This window comes from Heptranchias perlo, chromosome 2, assembly GCF_035084215.1.
Source record: "Heptranchias perlo isolate sHepPer1 chromosome 2, sHepPer1.hap1, whole genome shotgun sequence".
Classification (NCBI taxonomy): domain Eukaryota; kingdom Metazoa; phylum Chordata; class Chondrichthyes; order Hexanchiformes; family Hexanchidae; genus Heptranchias; species Heptranchias perlo.
In genome coordinates this window covers 144,657,710-144,685,073 of record NC_090326.1, presented here as the reverse complement: position 1 = coordinate 144,685,073, position 27,364 = coordinate 144,657,710, and the positions used below count along the sequence as shown (strand labels likewise).

The window sequence follows — 27,364 nt, the reverse complement described above, 5'->3', positions numbered from 1 at the left end:
AGTCTCTCTGAACACCAACATTTAATAGTTTCTCACCATTTAAACAATATTCTGTTTTTCTGTTCTTCCTACCAAAGTGAATAACTTCATGTTTCCCCACATTATACTCCTTCTGCCACCTTCTTGTCCACTCACTTAATCTGTCTATATCCCTTTGCAGACTCTGTGTCCTCCTCACTGCTTGCTTTGCCACCTAGCTTTATATCATCAGCAAACTTGGATACATTATACTCGGTCCCTTCATCTAAGTCATTAATATAGATTGTAAATAGCTGAGGCCCTAGCACCGATCCTTGCGGCACCCCACTAGTTACAGCCTGCCAACCTGAGAATGACCGTTTATCCCTGCTCTCTGTTTTCTGTCCTTTGACCAATCCTCTATCCATGCTAATATATTACCCCCAACCCCATGAGCCCTTACCTTGTGTAACAACCTTTTATGCGGCACCTTATCGAATGCCTTTTGAAAATCCAAATATACTACATCCACTGGTTCCCCTTTATCTACCCTGCTAGTTACATCCTCAAAAATCTCTAATATGCCCCTAGTTACCACTGACTCCCATTCCGGAAGGCCAAGGTTTGGATTCTAATAACAACTGACATCACCTTTTAAATTAGAAAACATTGCAAAGTGCTTTAATTGGGGGAAGGAGAAGAAGAAAATAAATAGGCAGAAGGAGTAAAAGAGTGGATGCCAAATCATAGTATGAGAATTAGGAGAGGTGACCAAAAGCTTGTTTGAAAAGATGGGTTTTGAGAAAGTTTTTAAAGGTGGAGAGGCCAAAGAGTATGGAATGAGGTGGGTGAGGAATTGGAGGGATTTCAAGATGAGGATTTTAAATTTAATGCAATGGGAGTCAGGAGCTAATATAGCTCAGTGAGAACAGCAGGGATGTGTGAATAGGACTTAGTGTGGGTGAGTTTAAAGCATCTGAGTTTTGGACAAATTTGAGGTTTATAGAGGATGGGAGGCTAGCTCGAAGAGCATTGGAGAAATTGAATGTAGAGGTAACAAAACACAGATAAGGGTTTCAGCAGTAGCGTGGGTGAGGTAAGGGCTGAGGTGGAAAATATTATGGAGGTGAAATAAAGTATTGGTGATGGATATGTGGTAGGGTTTACGGCTCAGCTCAGGGTTGAACAAGACCCCATGATTTTGCATGTTCTTGCGACCTCTACCACTTAGAAGGACAAGAGCAGCAGGTACATGGGAACAACACCACCTGCACGTTCCCCTCCAAGTCACACACCATCCCGACTTGGAAATATATCGCCGTTCCTTCATCGTCGCTGGGTCAAAATCCTGGAACTCCCTTCCTAACAGCACTGTGGGAGAACCTTTACCACATGGACTGCAGCGGTTCAAGAAGGCAGCTCACCACCACCTTCTCGAGGACAATTAGGGATGGGCAATAAATACAGGCCTCGCCAGCGACACCCACATCCCATGAACGAATAAAAAAAAAGCTTGAGAAAGTGGCCAGGGAGGGGATTGGAATCAGTGGTAAGAGTCTGTAATTTATGGCAGGCTCTGAAAATGATGCTTTCAGCTTTCCTGAAGTTCAATTGGAGGAAACTTTGACTCATCCACAACTTGATGTCAGACAGGCGCCTGATAGCACAGAGATGGGTGTGGGGTTGAGAGAAGTGGTAAAGTGGTAGAGCTGGTGTCATCAGCATACGTATGGGAGCTGAACTTTAACTGTAATAATTAACCTTTAACTTTGAATTGTAAAGCTTTTTGCTTGTCAGATGTCATGAGCAACTGGATACAGCTTTATGGTAAATACTATGGTGTTTGATCAGTTGTCTTTATTCCCACTTCACTAACATAACAATCCATTCATAATCCAGTCAGTTGCCTTTCCTAAGTGACTTGTTAATTCAGTTGCTTTTCTTACTCCTATTTTGTTTATTAAATGTGACTTAAAATGCCAGACCTTCATATGTTCGGAAAAAAAATCTTGTTAAATTGCAGTAGATCTTTTCATAACTGTCCGTAAGACCATCTACATGCATGTCTGTAGAAGTTTTTTGAATGGATTTGTATTTTTGACAGAAGTGTAAAAAATGCATCATATTTAACCAAGCCTTGGTTTCCACTCCAGTTTAGAATCATAGAATCATAGAAAGGTTACAGCACGGAAGGAGGCCATTTGGACCATCGAGTCTGTGCCAGCTCTATACAAGAGCAATTCAGCTAGTCCCACTCCCCTGCCCTATCCCCGTAGCCCTGCAATTTTTTTTCCTTTCACGTACTTATCCAGTTCCCTTTTGAAGGCCATGATTGAATCTGCCTCCACCACCCCCTCGGGCAGTCCATTCCAGATCTTAACCACTCGCTGTGTAAAAAGGTTTTTCCTCATGTCACCTTTGGTTCTTTTGCCAATCACCTTAAATCTATTCCCTCTGTTTCTTGACCCTTCCGCCAATGGGAACAGTTTCTCTCTATCTACTCTATCTAGACCCTTCATGATTTTGAATACCTCTATCAAATCTCCTCGCAACCATCTCTGTTCCAAGGAGAACAGCCCCAGCTTCTCCAGTCTATCCACGTAACTAAAGTCCCTTATCCCTGGAATCATTCTAGTAAATCTCTTCTGCACCATCTCTAAGGCCTTCACATCTTTCCCAAAGTGCGGTGCCCAGAACTGGACACAATACTTCAGTTGTGGCCCAACCAGTGTTTTATAAAGGTTCATCGTGACTTCCATACTTTTGTACTCTATGCCTCTATTTATAAAGTCCAGGATCCCGTATGCTTTTTTAACCGCTTTCTCAACCTGCCCTGCCACTTTCAACGATTTGTGCACGATTAATTACAGAAATATTGGCTGCTTTCACTCTTAGGCATACAGAAGTTTTGACTGGCCTCCATAAATATAAACTTGGCTCCAAGCTTCTGCTATAGGCCATGATTGCTGTGTTATTTGTTTTCAATTTCAACATTTTCTGTAAGAACCATATTTGGATCTGGATTTTGCTGGCACTATTTTAGTCTATTATATAGACCAGAACAGATGTGCTAACAATCCTCCAGTGAGTCACTGCAGCCAGCGCATTACAGAAAATATCTCTTCCATAACTGCAATACTCCTGTATGAGCAAAAGACTGGAATATTGTAGATGTTTATCTGGATCTGTTGTGTATGCTTATTGTAAACAATAGAATACAATTAGGAAGAAAGCCTTGAAAAATTGGGTCTTTTTTTGTTAGCACAACACGATTATGGAACAAAATGATAGAAGTGTTTAAAATTATGAAAGGATGGGACAGGGTGAATAGAAGCAGACTGCTTCTACATACTAGATTAAATGTAAGAAATTCATAACAGAAAGCAGGAGAAACTTGTTTACTGAAAGAGTTGTGAGGCTGTGGAATTCACTTCCAGGGCTATGTGGATGAGGCAGAATCTAGGTCAAGATTCAAGACTAGATTGGATACGTGGATGAAGGAAAAGGGGTTGAAGAGATATGGGAATAGGGTGGGTAAATGTGATTAGAACTATTTACTTGCGTGGAGGGTAAACACCAACGTGGACTGGTTGGGCCGAATGGCATATTTCCGTGTTGTAACTTCTATGTCTTTCTAAACCAAACAAACCAACCCTTTTTAAAAATACTGAACCATGGTTCAACAAATAAAGCAAAGCATGTTAGTGTTTTATTTAATACAATAATTATCCAACGAGCATACTTGAAGTTGTAATCTTGTACTTCTGTTATTTGTTTGGGTATGCTTGTTTGATATACTTACTAGAACCCGACATGCATTCTATGTTTAAGCCACATGTGTTTTCTGAAAACTTGATATTTTTAATACGTCCATTGTAGTGATGTAAGAACAAATAGGAGGGAGGAACTGGTGATGCAGTGGGATATCGTACTATTCTGGAACCTTGGTCAAATCTAGCCTGGCTAATTGGTTGAAGATCTTGGGGGTGATTTTAACTTCCTCCACCTGGCAGAAACTGGATAGTATTAGAGTTAAAATCGAGGTGATTGATTTACTGCCCCGTTCCTATTCTGTCATATGCATCGGGGCCTTCCGCTCGGTGGCCCAGCCTGAATCAGACAGGCACCTCATGAATCTATGCTAGTCGGGGTCCTATGATATACATAGAACCCTGATGAAATTTTAATAGCCTACTGGGCGGAACATGCACTGTGGAAATTCCATTCAGCAAAACCTGGTGGGAAAGTGGAAGTGGCCCAAAAAGGTAAGTGTTAAAATTATTTTTATGGGACCAGGAGTGCTTCTCTGGGCTAGACAGATTAATGCGGTTGGCCTCTTACACTGCCAATGGGCCGCCAGATGGTTTCTCTCATGTTTCTCCTGGCTGTAAGCATCCTGTGTGAATTGAGTTTGTTCGGTCTCAACCCAATTCCTTGTGGACATAGCCTCATAGCACAAAATTGCCTTAAGGTGATATTAATTGGCAGTCACATTGATGGAGAATACAAGGATGGAAGTATCACACAGTGGTAGGAATTATCTCTGAGGTTAATGCTAAGGCTCACAGACTGTGAAGAGCAGAGTGCGTCACTGGGTGCCCAAAATGGAAATGTGGTCTATTCCTCAGTGCTAAAATCTTTTGCTTTGAGGTGCACAAAATGTACCAAACAACCCCATGAACCTGTTTTTAAATGATTTTTTAAATAGTTATTCGCAGGATGTGGGTATTCTTGGCAAGGTCGACATTTATTGCCCATCCCTAGTTGCCTTGAGAAGATGGTGGCTGCAGTTGTGTGGTGAAGGTGCTCTCACAATGCTGTTAGATAGGGAGTTCCAGGATTTTGACCCAGCGATGATGAAGGAATGGCGATATATTTACATGTCAGGGTGGTGTGTGATTTGGAGGGGAACTTGGAGCAGATGGTGTTCCCATGCACCTGTCCTTCTAGGTGGTGGAGGTAGCAGGTTTGGGAGGTGTTGCTGAAGAAGACTCGGTGAGTTACTGCAGTGCATCCTGTAGAGAGTACACACTGCAGCCACAGTACGTTGGTGGTTGAGGGGGAGGATGATTAGTCTAGTGGATGAGGTGCTGATCAAGTGGACTGCTTTCTGTTGGATCATGTTGAGTTTCTTGAGTATTGTTGCAGTTGTACCAGTCCAGGCAAGTGGCGAGTATCCTATCACACTCCTGACTTGTGCCTTGTAGGTGGTGGAGAGGCTTTGGGGAGTTAGGAGGTGAGCCATACGCCACCGCATATCCAGCCTCTGCCCTGCTGTAGTAGACTTAGCATTTATGTGGCTAGTCCAGTTGAATTTCTGACCAATGATGATCCTCAGGCCGTTGATTGTGCAGGACTTGACAATGGTAGTGCCATTAAATGCCAAGCGGAGGTGGTTAGGCACTCCCTTGCAGGAGATGAATGTTGCCTGGCACTTGTGTGGCGTGAATATTACTTGCCACTTATCAGCCCAAGCCTGGAAGTTGTTCATGCCTTGCTGCATGCAGATATGGACAGCTTCATTATCTGAGGAATCATGAATGGAGCTAAACACTGTAATCATCAGCAAACAGTCCCACTTCTGACCTTATAATGGAGGGAAGGTCATTAGTGAAGCAGCTGAAGATACTTGGGTGTCGGATGCTGTCCTGAGGAACTCCTGCAATGATGTCCTGGGGCTGAGATGATTGCCTCCAACAACCACAACCATCTTCCTTTGTGCCAGGTATGACTCCAGCCACTGGAAAGCTTTCCCCCCGGTCCCCATTGACTTCAGCTTTACTTGGGTTCCTTGGTGCCTTACTTGTTCAAATGCTGCCTTGATGTCAAGGGCAGTCACTCTCAACTCAATTTTGGAATTCAGCTCTTGTCTCCATGTTTGGACAAAGGCTGTAATGAGGTCTGGAGTTGATTGCTCATGGTGGAACCCAAATGTAGGAGCGGTGGGCAGCTTATTGATAAGTAAGTGCCGCTAGATAGCACTGTTGACGACTCCTTCCATCACTTCGCTGATGATTGGGAGTAGGTTGATATAGCAGTAATTGGCAGGTTTGGATTTCTCCTGCATTTTGTGAACAGGACATAACTGGGCAAATTTCACATTCTCAGGTAGATGTTAGTGTTGTAGCTGTACTGGAACAGCATAGCTAGGGCATTGTTTGTTCTAGAGCACAGGTCTTCAGCACTACAGTTGGGATATATTAGAGACTTCTTAATCATGTGTTGGACAACAGCTCTTTTTAATATAACTTTTTAAACGGGTGGCTTAATTTTATGGAGAGGTGAACTGTGATTGCAGTTGATGAATTCCCCCCCTTGCATTTGATATGCCCTGCTGTTTTACTTTTGGATTATATAGATTTTCCATTTTGTCATTTCTAAAAGTGTGCCTTTTGTCACTATGTATGTGAGGTCATAAATCTAAAATGGTCGCTAATAAATCCAATAAGGAACTTAGGAGAAACTTCTTTACCCAAAGAATGTGGAATGTGCAATCATAGATGCATTTAAGGGGAAGCTAGATAAGCACATAAGGGAGAAAGGAATAGAAGGTTATGCTGATAGGGTTAGATGAAGTTGGGAGGGAAGAGGCTCATGTGGAGCATAAACGCCAGCATAGACCAGTTGGGCCGAATGACCTGTATCTTGCTGTAGTTTTGATGTAACTCGCTGTTGTCAGGGCCAGTAGCCTTTGCTGTATCCAGTGCACACAGCCTTTCTTGAAGCTATGTGGAATGAATCGAATTGGTTGAAGACTGACATTTCTGACGGAGACGGAAGAAGTGGCTGAGAAGCATCGTCCACTCGGCACTTCTGGCTGTAGATGGTTGCAAGCGCTTCAGCTTTATGTTTTGCACTTAAGTGCTGGGCTTTGCCATCATTGAGGATGCGTGGTTCATGAAGCCTCCTCCTCTTGTTAGTTGCTTAATTGTCTACTGTCATTCACATGTGGCAGGGCTGCAGAGCTTTGACCTGATCCATTGGTCGTGGGATCATTTAGTTCTGTCTATAGCATGTTGCTTTTGCTGTTTAGCATGCATTTAGTCCTGTCTTGCAGCTATACCAGGTTGCACCTCATTTTCAGGTATGGCTGATGCTGCTCCGAGCATGCTATTCTACATTTCTCATTGAATCAGGTTTGGTCATCCGTCTTGATGGTGATGGAGGAGTGAGGTTGTGAGATGTGGAATGAGGAGTGAGATTAACATGATGGAAGGTGTCCTCATTTTGAAGACGAGATTTGGTTCTCATTGTGTGGTGGTTACTCCTGCCAGTGCTGTCACCAACAGATGTGTCTATGACAAGTAGATTGGTGAGGACAAAGATCAAGTAGATTATTTGCTCGTGTTGGTTCTCTCAGCACCCGCTGCTAGCCCAGTCAGGCAGCTATGTCATTCACAACTCGGCCAGCTTGGTTTGAAGATGCGGTTAAAAAAAATATATAACTATCAGTAATGAGAAATGTGTCAACCTTGTGAGGCTGGCCAAAGCTCCTGTGATTGTGTCACTTGCAAGTTCTCCAATCAGTCTCAAGTGCAGGGTCATTTATCACACATTACTGCTGGCCATAATATAGTCTCTATCCCTGCAAGGGTCTTATCTCAAAAACATGAGGTAGTTGACTGTATAAGGCATCTGATTGCTGACAAACTATATTTATCCTCTGCGATAAGGAATCCAGTGCAAAGATCCGCGCACGGAATTTCCTCAGTGTTCTTCCGATCGGCCAATGTAACTTTGGCAGAAGATGGGCAGAAACCCTGTTTACATGTGCATCTGGGGTTACGTGTGCATCCGGGGTTACGTTTGTATCTTTTGCCCAAGTTACAGCAGTTACTTAGGAGCATCCCCGATTAAATTTCTGGTGTTGGTCTTTCCAGCTCCAGGAGTAAATGCCAGACATCTAAAAAAAAGTAGTATGAAAGCATTTCTCAGGAGCTCTGTATCAATGGAACCTGGTTCACAGAATTTAGGTGTTTCCCTCTTTGACCCATCCTTCAATTAACTTACCCTTTCACTTTACCTCTTGCAAGCTGTTGTGACAAAAGTAGTTTTGTGGAGCTAAAAGTTAATACAGTACCTCTGTGACTGCCACAGGTGAGTTTTAGTACTTTTTAGCATGATTAAAAACCATCCTATTAGACAGCATGAAGCTCATTGTAAAATGTATTAACTTTCAGAAATTTAAAGGGGAATCGTTTAACGGATCTGATTCCGGAAACCTTTGAAGGTCTCCCACATTTGAAATACTTGTAAGTTTCAAACTTTACTTACTGCTTTTGATGCATCGTGGGTTTAGTGATTTATGGCTTTTGTTTTCCAACAAGATGAGGATAGCTGCCCGTGTTACTTAAAGCTGCTTGCTACGGGTAAGATAAATTTCATAATTTCTCGCCCAAATATCTCATTGTAGTAGATTGTTGCACCTCGGGGAAAAAAAGCTACATTGTCTTGCTATTCTGCAAGTTAACTCCTGTCAGTTAACTATCGATTAGCATTAATAGTAATTGAGTGGACAAAGCTTGGGGTTGCATGATTTCCTAGTTGCAAGAGATAGTATAGAACTGAAATGCTAAATGAGGAGTAAAGATGAAAATAGAGTAGAAAATCTATCTGTAATACCGTCAGAAGAATCTATGAACAATGGTGGTTTGCTGGTAGTGTGTTTGAGATTTCACCTCTGTGACCTGGTACAAATCCAGCACAGACTGGTGGGGTGAAAGTGCTGGCTGTAAAAGTCCTGAGTAAAATTCTTAGAAAGTTCAACATGAGCTGTAACAAAAGAATTTTACATTTGGCAAGTTTCAATCAAGTTCCTAGTAAGCATAAGTCCAGAGGACAAAACTACCAATAATTCAAAACCAATTAGCACTAAATTGGTAGTTTCACTCAAAAGGTCACTATGATAGTTGGGATGTGAAATAGAAAATTCACACTGCTGCAATAGTTGTATGATATTGCGGCTAAGGTACATTGTTGCAGCAGTGCGTGGGAAACATCTGGCCATTCTTGATGCAGACAATAGCGGCTATAAATGAGAAACTGTTCCACTCTCCATCACCTGAAATCCTCGACATTGTTACGTGCAAAAATTCAAAAACAAAATAATTTTCAAGAATGTATGAATAAAAAAGGACAATTCAGTACATTGAGCTCATCTCATCATTTAGATGCACTTTCAATATTTTAAGAATAAAAGTAAATGTTTTGTAGCAGTATAATCAGATCTCAGTAGTGAAATATAGCACATTATAATGTTACATTGATTACATAGAACGTACAGCACAGAAACAGGCCATTTGGCCCAAACTGGTCCATGCCGGTGTTTATGCTCCACACGAGCCTCCTCCCCCCTCTTCATCTAGCCCAATCAGCATAACCTTCTATTCCTTTCTCCCTCATGTGTTTATCTAGATTCCCCTTAAATGCATCTATGTTATTCACCTCAGCTACTATTTGTGGCAGTGAGTTCCACATTCTTACCATTCTCTGGGTAAAGAAGTTCCTCCTGAATTCCCTATTGGATTTATTAGTGACTATCTTATATTTATGGCCCCTAGTTTTGGTCTCCTCCAGAAGTGGAAACATCCTCTCTATGCCTACCCAATAAAACCCTTTCATAATCTTAAAGACATATGGGCTTGGGCTGTATCTGTATCTTTCAGCCGGAAGATAATGTCCAGTGTGAATATTTTTCGTAGAAGTATTTCTATTCCTTATGTAGTTCCAGAATATACTGAACTCAGCAACAAAGTAGAGTAGAATGGGCCCACCATTGTTGTCAGCAAAATGTCAGCAAGTTACTGCTGATGGTGTAACTCCTTTTCTGTACATTATATAACTGCATTAGGCAGTGGCTGTATTATGCTTGTCATATTAAGTATATAATAATAAGTAATAAAAAGATAGATTGATTTGTGGCCCTTTCATTGTTGCCTTTATGTAATCAGATTGGTTTCTGTCACTTAACTACTAATCAGATTGCAGAAAACAGTTGGTGCTCGGTGAAGTGAACACTGAAAGCTTACATAAACGATCTGCTTTTTCTTTCTATATATTCTATTCTTTTTCCCCTTACTACTATCTATGTGAGAAATCATACAAAGCAAAATAAATTACGCTGACCGAATGATTGTCCCTTGGCCTTACACTAGCTTCCAGGTGCCAGGGTCCAGTCTCAGTTCCCTCAGCAGTGGCTCCTCCAGTTCTGCAATCTTGTTCCTTGCTGTAATCTGTCTTTTAAAAAAAATAAATAACTGGAAGTCACAGCGAGGTCCAAGTCTTTGCTCTCCTAATTTGATCCAATCAGTACATTCAACATTTATATACCTCCTTACACTTGTATAGTGTCTTTAACAGTGCATTCCAAGGTGCTTCTCAGGGGCAAAGGAAACTGAGTCTGACTTGGGGAGGTGACAAAAAGGGTAGTCAGATAGGTTTTGATAAAGCATTTGAAGGCTGGGAGAGAAGGAGCAAGGTGAAGAGGTTTAAGAAGAGAATTTGGGAGTGCGAGGTGATGATGGCTGAAGGCTCTGCCGCCAATGGTGGAGCGGAGGGGGAGAATGTACAGAGTCGAAAGAGGATGTGGGTTGGGACAAAATGTAAGTTGCAAACAAGGATGAATATTTTGTCATCAAAATTTAAAATTGTATTGCTCTAGTTTATTTCAGTTTCAGAATTATTCATTAAAATAATCAGCTCCTTTTAAAAAAAATAATGTTTTTGTGATTTAAGATTTAATTTCATTACCAGCTTTGGGATTCAAAATGTAGAAATTTAAATGAGACTTTAGGAAGTAATTTATTAAAAGAGTGCAAATAATTCTGCATATTTAAATTGGTTAATTGCAAATAGGGCTATATTCAAAATTTAAAGAAAGAACACATGGGTATTTTAGATTTTTTTTTTAGTTGGGGGAGAGAGGGAGTTGATGAAGGGAGCATGAGAGAGACAGATGCTGTTGAGGTGGGAGAGATGTTGTTAAGGGGAGGGTGATTGGGAGAGACATGTTGCTGACGACAACCTGCATTTCTATACTGCTTATATGCATGAAGACATCTCGGAGCACTTTACATTGAGGACAAAACAGAAAGGGAAAAATAAATGTTTAGGGTTGTGGTGTGTGAAAACACGGTCAAAGAATGTGTTTGAAAGCATGGAGGGACGAGGCAAAGCAGTGATCCAGATGAGAGGTAAAAGACCCTGTTGAGGGTAATGGGATGGGAGAGGGACCCCACTGAGTGAGAGGAGGAGAGATGGGAATAGAGAAAGATTCAGTTTAAAGGAGGAGAGAGCTTGTTGAGGGGTATAGTTTGAGAGAGAGAGAGAGAATAGAGAGATATCCTATTTTGAGAAAGGTTGTGAGCAAGATCTTTCCAACAGGTTGGGAGAGACCCGGCAGAGTGAAGGGGGAGGGAAGAAAAGAGTCGGGGAGAGAGACAAAGGTGAGCCATGTATTTATATTTTCTACATATTTATCCCTCTTACACCTGTCATACCTGTCAACCAGCAAGAGGAGGGAAAGGTCGTGGCCACGGCTGGTTATACAACTTAGTGTGATCTGGGGAAAAATGAGACCAATGTGGGTGTTTCAGACTGGTGCATCTCTGGCCCCAGGTCATCCCACCTGGCCTGTTCTTCCACTCCAATACCCATCCTTTAAGTTCTCTTGTACACCCAACTCTGCCCCCTCCTTGCCCAATTAAGGTACCTGCCTCAATCTAACATATATTGGTTGCCATCCTGCTGTGTGCCCTGGCCTTTAAAAAAGATAAGAACCACGTAAATCAATGAATGAACAGGTGTAAACAAAATGCAGAGACTGTTGGAGATTTTACAGAAGAGAGAGGAGACAGAAAGAACTTGTACATTTTGTGCAGTTGCCGAACTTACACTGTAGCATTGTGAATCCTCTCATGTAGTACCAGCTGTGGGGTGCATACTGCTGACACTTCTTACTGTCCTTGGTAAGAAGGTGTGGAATAAGAAAAGACCACTCAGTCCATTGCTTCTAATGGACCATGTACAATTTTCCATTTTTATGGTTTCTTTTTAACTTATTTATATTTCCTAAGACAGGTAATTAAACGGAAGTAATACTTCTAAGAAATATCTCTATCAGGTCACCCCTCAGCCTTTTGTTTTCCAGAGAAAAGAGCCCCAGCCTGTTCAGCCCAATTGATACCAGAACTGAGAGGATATCCTTATCAAGAAAGGCTGAACAGACTTTTTTCTCTAGAAAAGAGAGGCTGAGGGGTGACTTGATAGAGGTCTTTAAGATGATAATAGGGTTTGATAGGGTGGATGTAGAAAAAATGTTTCCACTTGTGGGGGAGTCCAAAACTAGAGGTCATAAATATAAAATAGTCGCAAATAAATCCAATAGGGAATTCAGGAGAAACGTCTTTGCCCAAAGAGTGGTAAGAATGTGGAACCTGCTACCACAAGGAGTAGTTGAGGTAAATAGCATAGATGCACTTAAGGGGAAGTTAGATAAGCCCAAGAGGGAGAAAGGAATAGAAGGATATCCTGATAGGGTTTGATGAAGTAGGGAGGAAGGAGGCTCGTGTGGAGCATAAATGCCGGCATAGATGAATTGGGCTGAGTGGCTTGTTTCTGTGCTGTAGTTTCGACGTAACTCAATGTAAATCTTTGAACTGTCTCCAGATAATATTTCCATGTCCTGCAGAATGTGCTTCTTTATGCTCCAACAATTATTTAATCATATATGCCTAAATTTATCTTTAGGCGTATATGCTAGTGGTGAGAATGTGGAACTCGCTACCAAATGGAGTGGCTGGGGTGAATAGCATGGATTTACTTAAGGGGAAGTTGGATAACTACATGAGGGAAAAAGGAATAAAAGGATATGTTGATAGGGTTAGATGAAGTAAGGTGGGAGAAGGCTTGTGTGGAGCATATACATCAGCATAGAACTGTTGGGCCGAATGGCCTGTTTCTGTGCTGTAAATTCTACATAACCTTAAATCCCATTTCTAGCCAGATAATTAGCTACCTCTTTTTTAAAAACAATCATTGGATGTTGCACTAACTTTGATGGAATTAAATTCCATACATTAACCACTCTGGAGAAGAAAATTCTATGAACTTTGAGTCCTGCATGATTTTTGACTAATGTGTATTTATGACCTCCAGTTAAGGAAAAAAAATCTGTTTGCATCTGTATCCAGCCTTTTCTTCATTTAAAGACCTGTATCATGTTGTCTCCCAACCTTTTTTTTCCTACATTGAAAATTTCAGTTCTGTCATCTATCCTTACAATTTAGAATTTTGAGTCCAGGAACATCCTTGCCATTTTTCTTTGAACCCTCCTCAATGCGTCTATGTACTTTTGCAGATAAGGTGAATAAAACTTCACACAGTATTCCAAACATGGCCTTAACAATGAGTTATAAAGATTTGAAATAACCTTTTTTATATTTGTAATCAATTGATATTGATATTGTTTCTTTACATAAGAACATAAGAAATAGGAGCAGGAGTAGGCCAATCAGCCCCTCGAGCCTGCTCCGCCATTCAATAAGATCATGGCTGATCTGATCCTAACCTCAAATCTAAATTCATGTCCAATTTCCTGCCCGCTCCCCGTAACCCCTAATTCCCTTTACTTTTAGGAAACTGTCTATTTCTGTTTTAAATTTATTTAATGATGTAGCTTCCACAGCTTCCTGGGGCAGCAAATTCCACAGACCTACTACCCTCTGAGTGAAGAAGTTTCTCCTCATCTCAGTTTTGAAAGAGCAGCCCCTTATTCTAAGATTATGCCCACCAGTTCTAGTTTCACCCATCCTTGGGAACATCCTTACCGCATCCACCCGATCAAGCCCCTTCACAATCTTATATGTTTCAATAAGATCGCCTCTCATTCTTCTGAACTCCAATGAGTAGAGTCCCAATCTACTCAACCTCTCCTCATTTGTCCGCCCCCTCATCCCCGGGATTAACCGAGTGTACCTTCTTTGTACTGCCTCGAGAGCAATTATGTCTTTTCTTAAGTATGGAGACCAAAACTGTATGCAGTATTCCAGGTGCGGTCTCACCAATACCTTATATAACTGCAGCAATACCTCCCTGTTTTTATATTCTATCCCCCTAGCAATAAAAGCCAACATTCCATTGGCCTTCTTGATCACCTGCTGCACCTGCATACTAACTTTTTGATTTTCTTGCACTAGGACCCCCAGATCCCTTTGTACTGCAGTACTTTCCAGTTTCTTGCCATTAAGATAATAACTTGCTCTCTGATTTTTCCTGCCAAAGTGCATAACCTCACATTTTCCAATATTGTATTGCATCTGCCAAATCTCCGCCCACTCACCCAGCCTGTCTATATCCCCTTGTAGGTTTTTTATGTCCTCCTCACTCTCTACTTTCCCTCCCATCTTTGTATCATCTGCAAACTTTGATATGTTACACTCGGTCCCCTCCTCCAAATCGTTAATATAGATTGTAAAGAGTTGGGGACCCAGCACCGACCCCTGCGGAACACCACTGGCTACTGGTTGCCAGTCCGAGAATGAACCATTTATCCCAACTCTCTGCTTCCTGTTAGATAACCAATCCTCCACCCATGCCAGAATATTACCCCCAATCCAGTGATTTCTTTGCTTTGTGCTGACTGCCCGAGGTTTAGATATGGAACCTTTCACTCATAGACAAAAGGAAAAAGAAGGCCCTAGTTCAAATTGCTGAATGATTTTATAATATAAGATTAAAATCTTGTTACAAGAATAAACTATATGCAGCATTCTGTTTGGGCACTACAGCCAGTCCAGTATCATTGTACTTAATGTAGATTGTCAAATAGCAATGTAATTTGGTGATTCCAAAACTCAGAATGGAAAGTTTTTATCCTCTGGAAAAGCTCTGGCACTAGGGCTCTTTTTTTGGAATTATTTCTTTGCAGTATGCTTTTAATAAGTCTTTCTACCACATTGAATAAGGTTTGCCCGGAGTATCTCCTCCAGACGTTCTCATCCTCCTGTTTCTGTAATTTCTGGTTTATACTTGCTCGTATCTGTGCAACTTTTTGCTAATTTGCAAACTTGCAGTTCACCCCAGAGAGCAGTGGGAGCTAGTATTTAGAGGGAAGAGGAAGGCTGAGAAACAGGAGCTGGCACTTGGGATCAGAGGGAGACAGAGCAGCTGGAACTGAAATTTATATAAAATTCTGGGATCTATGACTCCTGAAACACCCATAATAAAAGTACAGTCTCATTCATCACGAACTCCCAACTGTATCAGTCATGCATCATATCAATGAATATGCTATAGGATAAATATTGAATCTGATGAGTCTTCATATATCCCTTCTATTTATACTTGTCTTGAAGAACGTTTTCTGAGAAATTGGATGCAACCACACTTCAACTGGTTCTTTGGGCAATCTGCACCATAACATATTAATGATGAAGACAGAAATTCTACAGATGAACTCCAGTTCTAAGAGAAATCATGGATTAAATCAATATACTGGATAGAGACTGTCAAAGATCCTTTCTTGTGATTATTTCCAAAGGGGTGGCCACTTGGCAGCTCAAAAACCTGGGAAATTGGAACAGATCATTCACAAGTTACATAGGAACAGGAGTAGGCCAATTAGCCCCTCGAGCCTCTTCCGCCATTCAGTGAGATCATGGCTGATCTGTGACCTAACTCCATATACCCGCCTCAGCCCCATATCTCTTAAATTTTTTGTTAACCAAAGGTATTATCAATCTCAGATTTAAAATTAACAATTGAGCTCGCATCAACTGCCATTTGTGGAAGAGAGTTCCAAACTTCTACCACCCTTTGTGTGTAAAAGTGTTTCCTAGCTTCACTCCTGAAAGTTCTGGCTCTAATTTTTAGGCTATGTCCCTTAGTCCTAGTCTCCCCGACCAGCGGAAATAGTTTCTCCCTATCTACTCTATCAGCTCCCCTTAATATCTTGAAATCTTCGATCAAATCACCCCTCAGTTGTCTAAATTCCAGGGAATATGACCCTAGTTTGTGTAATCTCTCCTTGTAATTTAACCCTTGGAGTCCAGGTATCATTCTAGTAAATCTACGCTGCGCTCCCTCCAAGGCCAGTATATCCTTCCTAAGGTGAGGTGCCCAGAACTGAACGCAGTAATCCAGATATGGTTTAACCAGGGCTTTATATAGCTGTAGCATAACTTCTACCCCCTTATATTCTAGTCCTCTAGATATAAAGGCCAGCGTTCCATTTGCCTTTTTGATTATTTTCTGTACCTGTCCATGACATTTTAATGATCTATGTACATGGACACTTAAGTTTCTTTGGACCTCCACTGTTTTGAACTTTTCACCATTTAGAAAAATATCTTGGCATCCACTGCCTTGGGGGAGAGAGTTCCAGATTTATACTACCCTTTGTGTGAAAAAGTGCTTTCTGATTTTGCTTCTGAATTACCTAGCTCTAATTATTAGATTATGTCCTCTTGCTCTTGATTCCCCCACCAGAGGAAATAGTTTCTCCATATCTACCCTATCAAATCATTTTAATGTTTTAAACACCAAACAAATCACCCTCAATCTTCTATACTCGAGGGGATACAAACCAAGTTGATGAAATCTGTCCTCATAATTTAATTTAATCTCTCTTTCAAGATTGTGAAATATAGGCTCAAACACCTGGGGATATTATCTGATAAACTAGAAACCAAAACTGAAGCAAACTCTGCCCTTTATTAGCTAAGAGTAGGATAATATATGCATATTAGTGCAACTCCATGATCCATTAAATTTATCAGTTGATTGGAGGAAAGGTATGTATGCTGATGGCAAAATTCAATTTTCCTTTTGTTTAGTTTGAACATTTAACAACATCAGATTATGTTAAAGCTGTAATAACAGCTGGATCCTGATACACATTGGCTACAACAATGCTGTACTTCAGTAGCCATTCTGTAATCGTAACCTATTCCAGGGTAGTATTATCATTTTTTTTAGTATTTTGTATGTTTCTGGATGTTATTCCAGCTCCATATTAGACTAAAATGCTTCTGCTCCTCCCTTTTAGGATTTATTTTTATCTCAATGAATAATAACTTAAACTTATTTTCTCGATCAGCAATTTGCAGGATCTCTGGTAGCCATTTACCTAATGTGTTAAAACTCAGATCTTCATTTACACCATCCTGGTTTTGAAGTTCCTTTTGATTGATGAATTTAATGGCATTCTCTAAGCAATGCCAGAAAAAGAGTTGCTCAGCAAATCTCCTTGGAATTTGCAGACTTCGACACTTCACTGCACATCTCCAAATTACAAGCAACCAAATTAGAAATTTAATTTTATCCTGACTTGGTTCTTGCATGAGGATTCACAGGCTCTAGAATCTCCAACTCTGGTAAGTGAGATTCAAAAGACAGTTACAGAACTGTACACTGGTAATGCCCCAGGACTCATTAGGAAGTTAAATCTGAAATCTTAACTTGTATCTTCTGCAATTCCAATCCTTCATTAGAGTGATTAATTTGGGCATAGCAATCTTGTCGATTCTCCAGAAGATTGAAACTTCAATAAGATCACCCCAAAATCTCTTTTTCATTAAAATAGACCAATTATCTTAACTGTCTCATAACTTGAATCCTTGATACCTGGAATTATTTTTGTTGTATGCCCTTGTCCTCTGAATTGCAGTAATATCCTTCCGATGATTAACTGGCCACAACTGGCATTGAGTACTCCAGACAGGGTCTGACCGCTTATGCAGCAACAATACCACGCCTTTAAAATTGCACTCTCTTTCTCTGTTACACATTTGTTACACTATTCCTGGAGTGTCAGCAGTGTTCATGTAATAGGAGTCAGACCCAAGCCCATTTGTCACCTGATTGCAAATTCTTTTCGTCATAATTTGAGATAGTTTTCTAGAACAATATGTTGAAGAGCCAACTAAGGAACAGGCTATTTTAGATCTAGTATTGTGTAATGAGACACAGTTAATTAGTAATCTTATAGTTAAGGATCCTCTGAGGCAGAGTGATCATAATTTGATCGAATTTCATATTGAGTTTGAGAGTGATGTTGTTAAGTCTGAAATTTAAGGCCTTAAATATAAACAAAGCCAATTACGTTGGTATGAGGGGCAAGCTTGGCTAAGGTAGATTGGGAAATTAAATTAAAAGGTCTGACAGTAGATAAGCAATGACAAACATTTAGAGAAATAATTCATAATTCTCAACGAATATACATTCCCTTGAGGAATAAAAACTCCACAGGAAATGTGATCCAAACGTGGTTAACTAGAGAAGTCGAGGATAGTATTAAATTAAAAGAAAAGCTTACAATGTTGCCAAAAAGAGTAGTAAGCCTGAGGATTGGGAGGCTATTAGAAATCAGCAAAGGATGACCATAAAATTAATGAAGAGAGAGAAAATTAAATATGAGAGTAAACTAGCAAGAAATATAAAAACAGATTGTAAGTATGTACAAGTATGTAAAAAGGAAGAGATTAGCAAAAGTAAACGTGGGTCCCATAGAGGCAGAGACAGAAGTTATAATGGGGAATAAGGAAATGGCCAACACATTAAACAGCTATTTTGTATCTGTCTTCACAGTAGAAGACACAAAAAACATACCAGAAATAGTGGGGAACCAAGGGTCTAATAAGAGTAAGGAACTTAAAGTAATTCGGATTAGTAAAGAAAAAGTACTGGAGAAATTAATTGGATTAAAAGTCGACAAATCCCCAGGACCCGATGGCCTACATCCTAGGGTTTTAAAAAAGGTAGCTGCAGAGATAGTGGATGCATTGGTTTTGATCTTTCAGAATTCCCTAGATTCTAGAACAGTCCCCGTGGATTGTAAGGTAGCAAATGTTACTCCGCTATTCAAGAAAGGAGGGAGAGAGAAAACAGGGAACTATAGGCCAGTTAGCCTGACACCATTAGTAGGGAAAATGCTAGAATCTATCATGAAAGACATAGTAACAGGGCACTTAGAAAATCATAATATGATTAGGCAGAGTCAACACGGTCTTATGAAAGGGAAATCGTGTTTGACAAACTTATTAGAGTTCTTTGAGGGTGTAACTAGCAGGGTAGATAAGGGGGAACCAGTGGATGTAGTATATTTGGATTTTCAAGAGGCATCTGATAAGGTGCCACACAAGAGGTTGTTACACAAGATTAGGGCTCATGGGATTTGGGGTAATATATTAGCATGGATTGAGGACTGGTTAACAGACAGAAAACAGAGAGTAGGAATAAACGGGTCATTTTTGGGTTGGCAGGTTGTAACTAGTGGGTTGCTGCAAGGATCAGTGCTCGGGCCTCAGCTGTTTACAATATATATCAATGACTTATATGAAGGGACCGAGTGTAATGTATCCAAGTTTGCTGACGATATAAAGCTCGGTGAGAAAGTACGTTGTGAGGAGGACATAGAGTCTGCAAAGGGATATAGACAGGTTAAGTGAGTGGGCAAGAAGGTGGCAGATGGAGTGGAATGTGGGGAAATGTGAAATTATCCACTTTGGTAGGAAGAATAAAAAAGCAGAATATTTTTTTAAAATTGAGAGACTAAGAAATGTTGGTAGTCAGAGGGATTTGGGTGTCCTTGTACACAGAATCACAGAAAGTTACTCATTGTTAGAGGTGGGTGGGGGGGGGCGGGGTGCAATGAAGGTTTGCTCGATTGATTCCTGGGTTGAGAGGGTTATCCTGAGAGGAGAGATTGAGTAGCATAGGCCTATATTCTCTGGAGTTTAGAAGAATGAGAGGTGATCTCATTGAAACGTGTAAAATTCTTAGAGGACTTGACAGGGTAGATGCTGAGAGACTGTTTCCCTGGGTGGAGAGTCTAGAACGAGGGGTTATAGTCAAGATAAGCGGTTGGTCATTTAGGACCAAGATGAGAAAAAATGTTTTCACTCGGAGGGATGTGAATCTTTGGAATTCTCTACCCCAGAGTGCTGTGGATGCTCAGTCGTTGAGTATATTCAAGACTGAGATCGATAGGTTTTTGGACACTCAGGGAATCAAGGGATATGGGGATAGGGCAGGAATGTGGCGTTGAGGTAGAAGATCAGCCAGGATCTTATTGAATGGCAGAGCAGGCTCGAGGGGCCATGTGGCCTACTCCTGCTCCTATTTCTTATGTTCTTACATTCTTAATAGACCATCTGCAAGGCAGCTGTTAGTGACAACCCAACTGGCTTTGGAAATGACCTTTATTGGCATATTAAAAATCTAATGATATCATCCTGGTTTATCTCTAGGAATGGATACAGTGGCACAATAAGATGTGAAGCCTCTAGACACAGCTACTTCTTTGAGCTAACTTGGTCTTAACTATGACAGAATAAAAATACACCATGGCCAAAATGTTACATTTTGCCACAATGGGTATGATCCAAAATAGCCTTAAGAGACGCCACGTGAGACCTGCCCCAATATACATAATAAAAGTTTTGTATATAGTGTGTCTGTCACTTGAAAGTATCACATATGCAAAGTCTGTCACACTTGCTCCTGATTGCTTCATAAATATGATATTTGAGCCATCAACAAATCATAACTGAACCATTTAAAAAAAAATTAGTTAAGCCCATAATTTCTTAATCGTTTATGTGACCTTGATAATCTGCCCTCTCTCCAAGGGGATTTACAGCAGCTGCCAATCTAGAGAAATTTTCCATAGCCAACCTCAGTCTCTAATTGACCTCAAGGTGTACCCATTTAGAGGACTTTATTAGAAGGAGCGCACTTTGTGTTCTTAAAGGAGTAGGCTCCACTAAACTCCACTTTAGCAAGTAAACATCACAACTGCGTTCCAAACCCTAGCAAATTTGATAAATAAGCTCACACTTAACTTAGAGATATCACCATACTTGTTTATATGCAGTCACATTGTTGGCCTCCTTTGATATATAAAGACGAATGAATTCGGAAGATGGTTAATATTATTACTTATAAAGTAACTCGGTGAATGGCTTAAAGAAATCCCTTCTATTATTGCTGCTCTCCCCCAGTGTGCCGCCCATACCATATGTAATATTTATTTCTGAACCATTTATTATTCATCCCTGAATTCATGAACTGCTTCTACTGGAAGAGAAACTGATCTCAATCATTTATGTTCTTCAAATTCCTGTTGTGTGTTGGAACTGTTTAAATGCTAATCATGTTTTTTGCTGATGGTGTGTTCTATTTATTCAGTGGGCTAAAGGGCCACCTGTTTTATGGAACTGTATACTCCTTCATGTTCTTCTTTTTTTATATCGCAGGTTTTTATCTTATAATCAGATTAGGTTTATTGCAGATTATATGTTCCAGCCTACTCCAGAAATTGAACTTATGTAAGTTTAATTAAAACATTAAAAAAAATTAAATCATAGTATGGTACAAAAGACTTTACATATTAAAATGCATCCTTTCTTTCAAAAGTGATATAAGCAACAACAAGTTGTTTGCCGTACAGAGGGATCTCTTTAGGACAAAGCATGGATTACGCTTCCTGAAAGTCTTGTAAGTAATTTATAGAATTTTTTGTCTTTTTTCCAATTATCTCCTCCTAAGAGCAATGACCCAACCCAGGGTATGGTTTCACAGACAGCATTAGCCCTCCAGTACTCTGTGCAATGGACCATTCTTTTGTGAGTCTAGACAGTATCAGCAGGCTGTTTGGTGAGGAATTTAAACAAAAGCTGTTTCCTTTCTGAACATTGATTACAGCTGTATCCTAAATATTTTCATCTTTTTATAGTGTAATTAAGTTAAATATTCACATCATTTCCATGACTTGCATGTTGCAACCAAAACATCTGACTCTGAAACGGCCTCACTAACTTTAACAGTTTATTTACACAGAGGACATTTTTAAAATTTTAGCCAGTTGTGCCTGGAGAATCAGACTACACTCCTTGTGGGAAGGCAAGTAAGAGGTCCTTTCGGCTCAATATAGCTTCATGATCACATGCTTAGTGATGGAAATTTGAAACCAAGTTAACCCTCTGTGACAGGCTCAAGACAGGCAAGTCTGTAGCGTGCAGAGCATTGTTGATAATTAGCCAGTCAACCAGGGTCACCAATGGAACCTGGAGGGATACCCACTCTACTGCACATAATCCTGGTTGGACAAGCAGTGCAAACTTGCAGTGATCGGTGCTGGTAAGCTAAGCGATTTTAGCTGGTTGAACTCCAGCAGTATATCTGCACACTATGCAGGTCCCCCCTAATCCTTGGCTCTTGTCAAGCTGCACCTAAGTTTTCCAGACTTAGGTAAGTTTGGTGTATCCTTAAGGGGAAAATGTGTGCACCCCAGAAATTTTGTCTGGATGGACTTCTCACTCACTTAGTTTGGAGATTCTTAAACATCATGATGGATTTCTATGCATGTCAGATATCCAGCTAACCAAATAAAATGTCTGCAGAGAATGGCAAGAGACAACTCTTATGATATAATGGTGATGATCAAACTGTCCTATGCATTTTTAATAATTATAATTTAAATGAAATCATAACATTTTATTTTATTTCTGTTATCTTCCAGTGAGTTCACTGCAGTGGACATGTTCCAAAACAGTCACTTAATTTGGAGACTCTTAAACATTATTGTCTCTTTAAATATATTTTTATGCTTGTCACATTAGGGCATTGCACCTGTAATGTTTCACCACCAACCCCCAGTGTAAAGGAATACCACATTCACAGAACACAACTTTTTTTTTTCTAGCAGCATGGATTGAGGTACATCATGTGTTCATTTTTGATCAAATTTAGACTTAAAATGAATTATAATCAGTTTTATAAATAATTTGTGCCAGTTTTGAGTTTCTGTCCTTTATTTGGCACATAGGTGGAGAGTCAGTTGGGGAGTCACAATTTGTTGAAATAAATCTTTGAGAAACCGAGATTTGACCTTGAAGGACAAATCTAGCTATTGCATATTAGGTCACACTGGCAACAAGCCTAGGCATGGTTAGAAGTCCTTTGTAGTTTCACTTGACGTAATAGAGCCCAAACCAAGATCTTGCTAGCAAAGAATGAAGGCTGAATAGTCTTCCTATGTTTCAAAGGTCATTTGCAAATCCGTCTGAAAACAAAGGGTGAAATGGGTGTTCTCCAGTGTTACCATGTGGCAGGCAAGAAAAATTTGGACTCCAGGGACATTCCATTGAATCCAAAGCTGGTTTCACAAGATCACAGAGTCACAAGGTAGATTCAAACGAGGAAGAAAATTTGGCCCATCTCAGCTCATCTATTTGGGAAAAGAAAACAGTTCCTCTTTGTATGGTCTGCTTAAATCATTCCAGGGTTTTTATCTTCACTACCCTACGTAACAGTCCATTCTACACGTTGATCATTTTTTGTTTGAAGAAAAACGTATTGACATCATTACTTTGCCTCTCTCTTGTTTGAACCTCTACCCTTGTCCTACAGTCACAATTTAACTTAAAGTCGTGCTCTGGTTTTATCTTCTGTATATTCTTTACTGACTTGTATGTCTCAATGAGGGCCCCTTAGTCATAATTTTTTGAGGCTTAGTACGAAAGATTAAAAAGTGACCATAAACCTGTCAGATTGTTGTAAAAATCCACTGGTTCATTAATATTCTTTAGGGAAGGAAACCTGTCATCCTTATTCAGTCTGGCCTATATATGGTTGACTCTTAACTGCCTTCTGAATTGGCCGAGTGAGCCACTCAATTGTATCAAACCGCTCCTCAGCAGTTCAAGAAGACCCACCGTCTTCTCAGAACAACTTGGGATGGGCAATAAAAGCATTTTGAAGTCAGATTATGTCTTCTCTCAAATGTATTTTCTGTAATGAAAACATGTTCTGTGAGTGTCTATCCACAAATTTATGGAATAATCCTTGTAGTTCTTTCCACTGAAAACAAAAAAAATGTGGCTGGGAAGAGGTATGTTTCACAAATATCCTTGAAATGGTGGAAAAATGCTTGTTGTCCACTGCATTCTGCTTCAAACTGAACCCTCTACAACATATCAATATATTTTTGAAGGTGAACTGCCCAAGACTGAACGCAATATTCTAACTCTGGTCTCACCAATGATCTTTATATAAGGCCAAAATAACCTGTTTTGTCTCGTAATGAAATCATCTTGAGGTAAATCCGAGTACATGGTTATCTTGTTGATAATAGTTTAAATTGACTGGTTACATATAATGAATGATCCCATATAAAGGTGCTGATGCTGTGTCAGTTATCATATTTTTAAAAAGAGCAAGATTAATATCTAATTAGAAATCAAATTAAGGGTTACAAGTATAGGTAGAGAAAAGCAAATACTATGTAGAATGTGACAGTTCTTGAGAAAGAGCAACCATGAAAATATGAAGTTCATTTATATAGCATTCCCAGGACATCATAGAGTGCTTCACAGCCAATGAACTACTTTTTGCAGGCAAATGCGGGAGTTAATTTGCAGGCAAATGCGGGAGTTAATTTGCACACAGCAAGGTCCCACAAACAGCAATGAGATAAATGACCAGTTAGTTTGTAGTTGGTGGTGTTGGTTGAGGAAGGAATGTTGGCCAGAACATCGGGAGAACTTCGTCCTTCTCTTCACCAAAGTGCCCAGGAATCTTTTACATCCACTAAAGAGGTAGGCAGGGCCTTAGTTTAACATCTCATCTGAAAGACACCACCTCTCACAATGCAGCGCTCCCTCAGTTCTGCACTGAAGTGCCAACCTAGATTATGTGATGATATTCTGGGGTGGGCCTTGAACCCACAACCTTCTGACACACAGTGAAAGTGCTACCAACTGAACCAGTTATTGACCCAAAGATAGAAACTGGTTTAGAATTTTTCATGTTGGATATAACTTTATATAGGTATTTTGGAGTTTTGCTTTATGAACCTTTGGGTGGTAGGGAGAAGCTAGCTTTTATCTTGCAGGGAATAAGCCCGAGAGCGTGTTAAAGATCATTTCACTCATTCCACGGATGCAGCCTCAGCATCCGTCAATCCGATTACAATTGATAATATCTGTAAAGCTGCAACTCGTAGTAATCTTCACACATATATACTAAATATTACTGTTTAGATTGGACTTGTGCACACTTCTTTGGCCTGTTCTGGTAGCTGATGTTGCATTTCCTGTGAAGGGCCTCTCCTTCCTCAATTGTAGTACTCTTGTATGTTCCTACGATATGTAGAGGATGCTTATTAAAGATAGATTACCTATCTTGTAGGGGCTTCTTAATTCTTTGAATGACATGCATCCTCTACACATCATGATCCTACTCATTCCTCAGGCTCTGCAGGGATGTTAGTTTTTGGGACTAACAATGAGTAAGTTTTAGTTTATCTACAGACCAAAATGAACCGGTGTTGTTGTGCACAACCTGTGTTTAGGACATTACCTATCATAATGATCATATTTTTATGAGCACATAATGGGGGGGAGGTGGTTCCGCTTTTTCCCTATTACTTCGGTGGAAAAGCTGCGGGAACCCTGGAAAAATAGTCTAAACACCATTTCCACAACTCTTCTGCTGAAATTACAGCAGACAATCAGGAGAAACCCTGTGGAAATTCACTCCCATTGCTGCCAAGAACCTGTCAAACTATGCTTCACTGTTAAGGTGTACAAATTGTTCAAAGAATGAAGATAACTCTACAAAATAAGTGATCTATTTATTTACTTTTTGGGCTAGGTAATGGAAACACAGTGGTTATCAATGGTAAATGTTCTATTTGGGCAACTCTGGACCTGTGTAGTTTCCTTCGAATCTTTTGAGGGCATTTCTTATCCATTATGTGTGTTGTAAATCAGGTGCTGCTGATTAATCTACTTTCTTTAAAATCCACACTTAATAAAGTTAACTTCACAAACTAAATTAAAAGCAATATTTAACAATTTAAAAAAAAATTGTAATGGCACTTGAACAAATTTGTCTCAATGTTGAGTTCCAAGGAAGTCTTTCAGAACCACTCTATGCAGAGGTAAGTTCCCCACGTACCATCATAAAATCACATTGACCTTCAGAAAGGAATTGTAGTTAGCATATACATATATAGAAATTTCAAGATATCACCCTATGTGGGGAAGCAGGATATTCTGGTTAAGGATCTTATTTAGGAAGATGGAGGAGGATGACTGACAAATGGTATTTGATAACATTACTATAAATTTTCTCTAATAGAGCTAAAGATAGAAAATATTTACACAATAAGGGTAGATTAAATAAATACAAAAATGATTGGGTGTACTGCAATCAGCTAGATGGACCATTGTTTGTTTTTCTGATCCTGTAGTTCCTATTTCAATGCTAATTAAATGTTGCAAGTATTATCTTGTGGGACACCAATTGCCAAGGCAAAAATAATGTCTAGGTATATAAGTGCTACATGAGTAGAAGTGTAAAAAGTGTATACATATTATCAGACACTAATCAGACCATGCATGGGAGGAGTGCCATGTCTTGACTGATGGTAACTTTTCATCAATTTACTGCTAAGTGAACAAAGGCAGTTAAAGCAGTAAGACTACTTTGGGCAGTTACCATTGGTTCAAGAATTCTAACTAAGTTTAACTCAACACTAACTTTTATGAACTAAAAATACGAGTTGAGACAATTAGTGAAGGGTTTTAGTCATGCTGCAAATTCCAAGTAGTGCATTTACATACATATAATTAATATTCAAACCAAGTTTTAACGTACTCTACTCATTGGAGTTCAGAAGAATGAGAGGCGATCTTATTGAAACATATAAGATTGTGAAGGGGCTTGATCGGGTGGATGCGGTAAGGATGTTCCCATGGATGGGTGAAACTAGAACTAGGGGGCATAATCTTAGAATAAGGGGCTGCTCTTTCAAAACTGAGATGAGGAGAAACTTCTTCACTCAGAGGGTAGTAGGTCTGTGGAATTTGCTGCCCCAGGAAGCTGTGGAAGCTACATCATCAAATAAATTTAAAATAGAAATAGACAGTTTTCTAGAAGTAAAGGGAATTAGGGGTTATGGGGAGCGGGCAGGAAATTGGACATGAATTTAGATTTGAGGTTAGGATCAGATCAGCCATGATCTTATTGAATGGCGGAGCAGGCTCGAGGGGCCGATTGGCCTACTCCTGCTCCTAGTTCTTATGTTCTTATGTATGTCACTACACTAAAGTCAATATGATTGAAGTGTTTTTTATTAAATGTCATCATGTGTCAGTTAAAATGAGTGTTTACTTATACTGATGTATGTAGCCTACAATACTAGAATACTAGTGGTGCACACCTTAACATGTGCACCACCATTATACTTGACCGTTGTTCTGAATGCATTGTCGGACATTGATGCAAATGTAGTATTTATGTAGAGAAGACAATTTATCTGTTGTAACTGGGACAAGTCAAGATGCCTTGCATATCAATATATTAATAATAAAAGGACTCACAGGATAAAAGAGTGACATAT

The 27,364-nt window shown here is 39.9% G+C and overlaps 1 protein-coding gene across 1 annotated transcript in view; it reads left to right on the top strand.

Moving 5' to 3' along the window:
- The window catches only part of LOC137334494 (leucine-rich repeat-containing G-protein coupled receptor 4-like), a 134,619-nt gene that overhangs the window by 37,822 nt on the left and 69,433 nt on the right, over positions 1-27,364 (top strand). Inside the window, exons 3-5 of the mRNA XM_067999207.1 lie at positions 8,139-8,210; positions 21,213-21,284; positions 21,373-21,453. Coding sequence (XP_067855308.1) covers positions 8,139-8,210; positions 21,213-21,284; positions 21,373-21,453 — 225 coding nt within the window. The remainder of the gene's footprint in view (positions 1-8,138; positions 8,211-21,212; positions 21,285-21,372; positions 21,454-27,364) is intronic.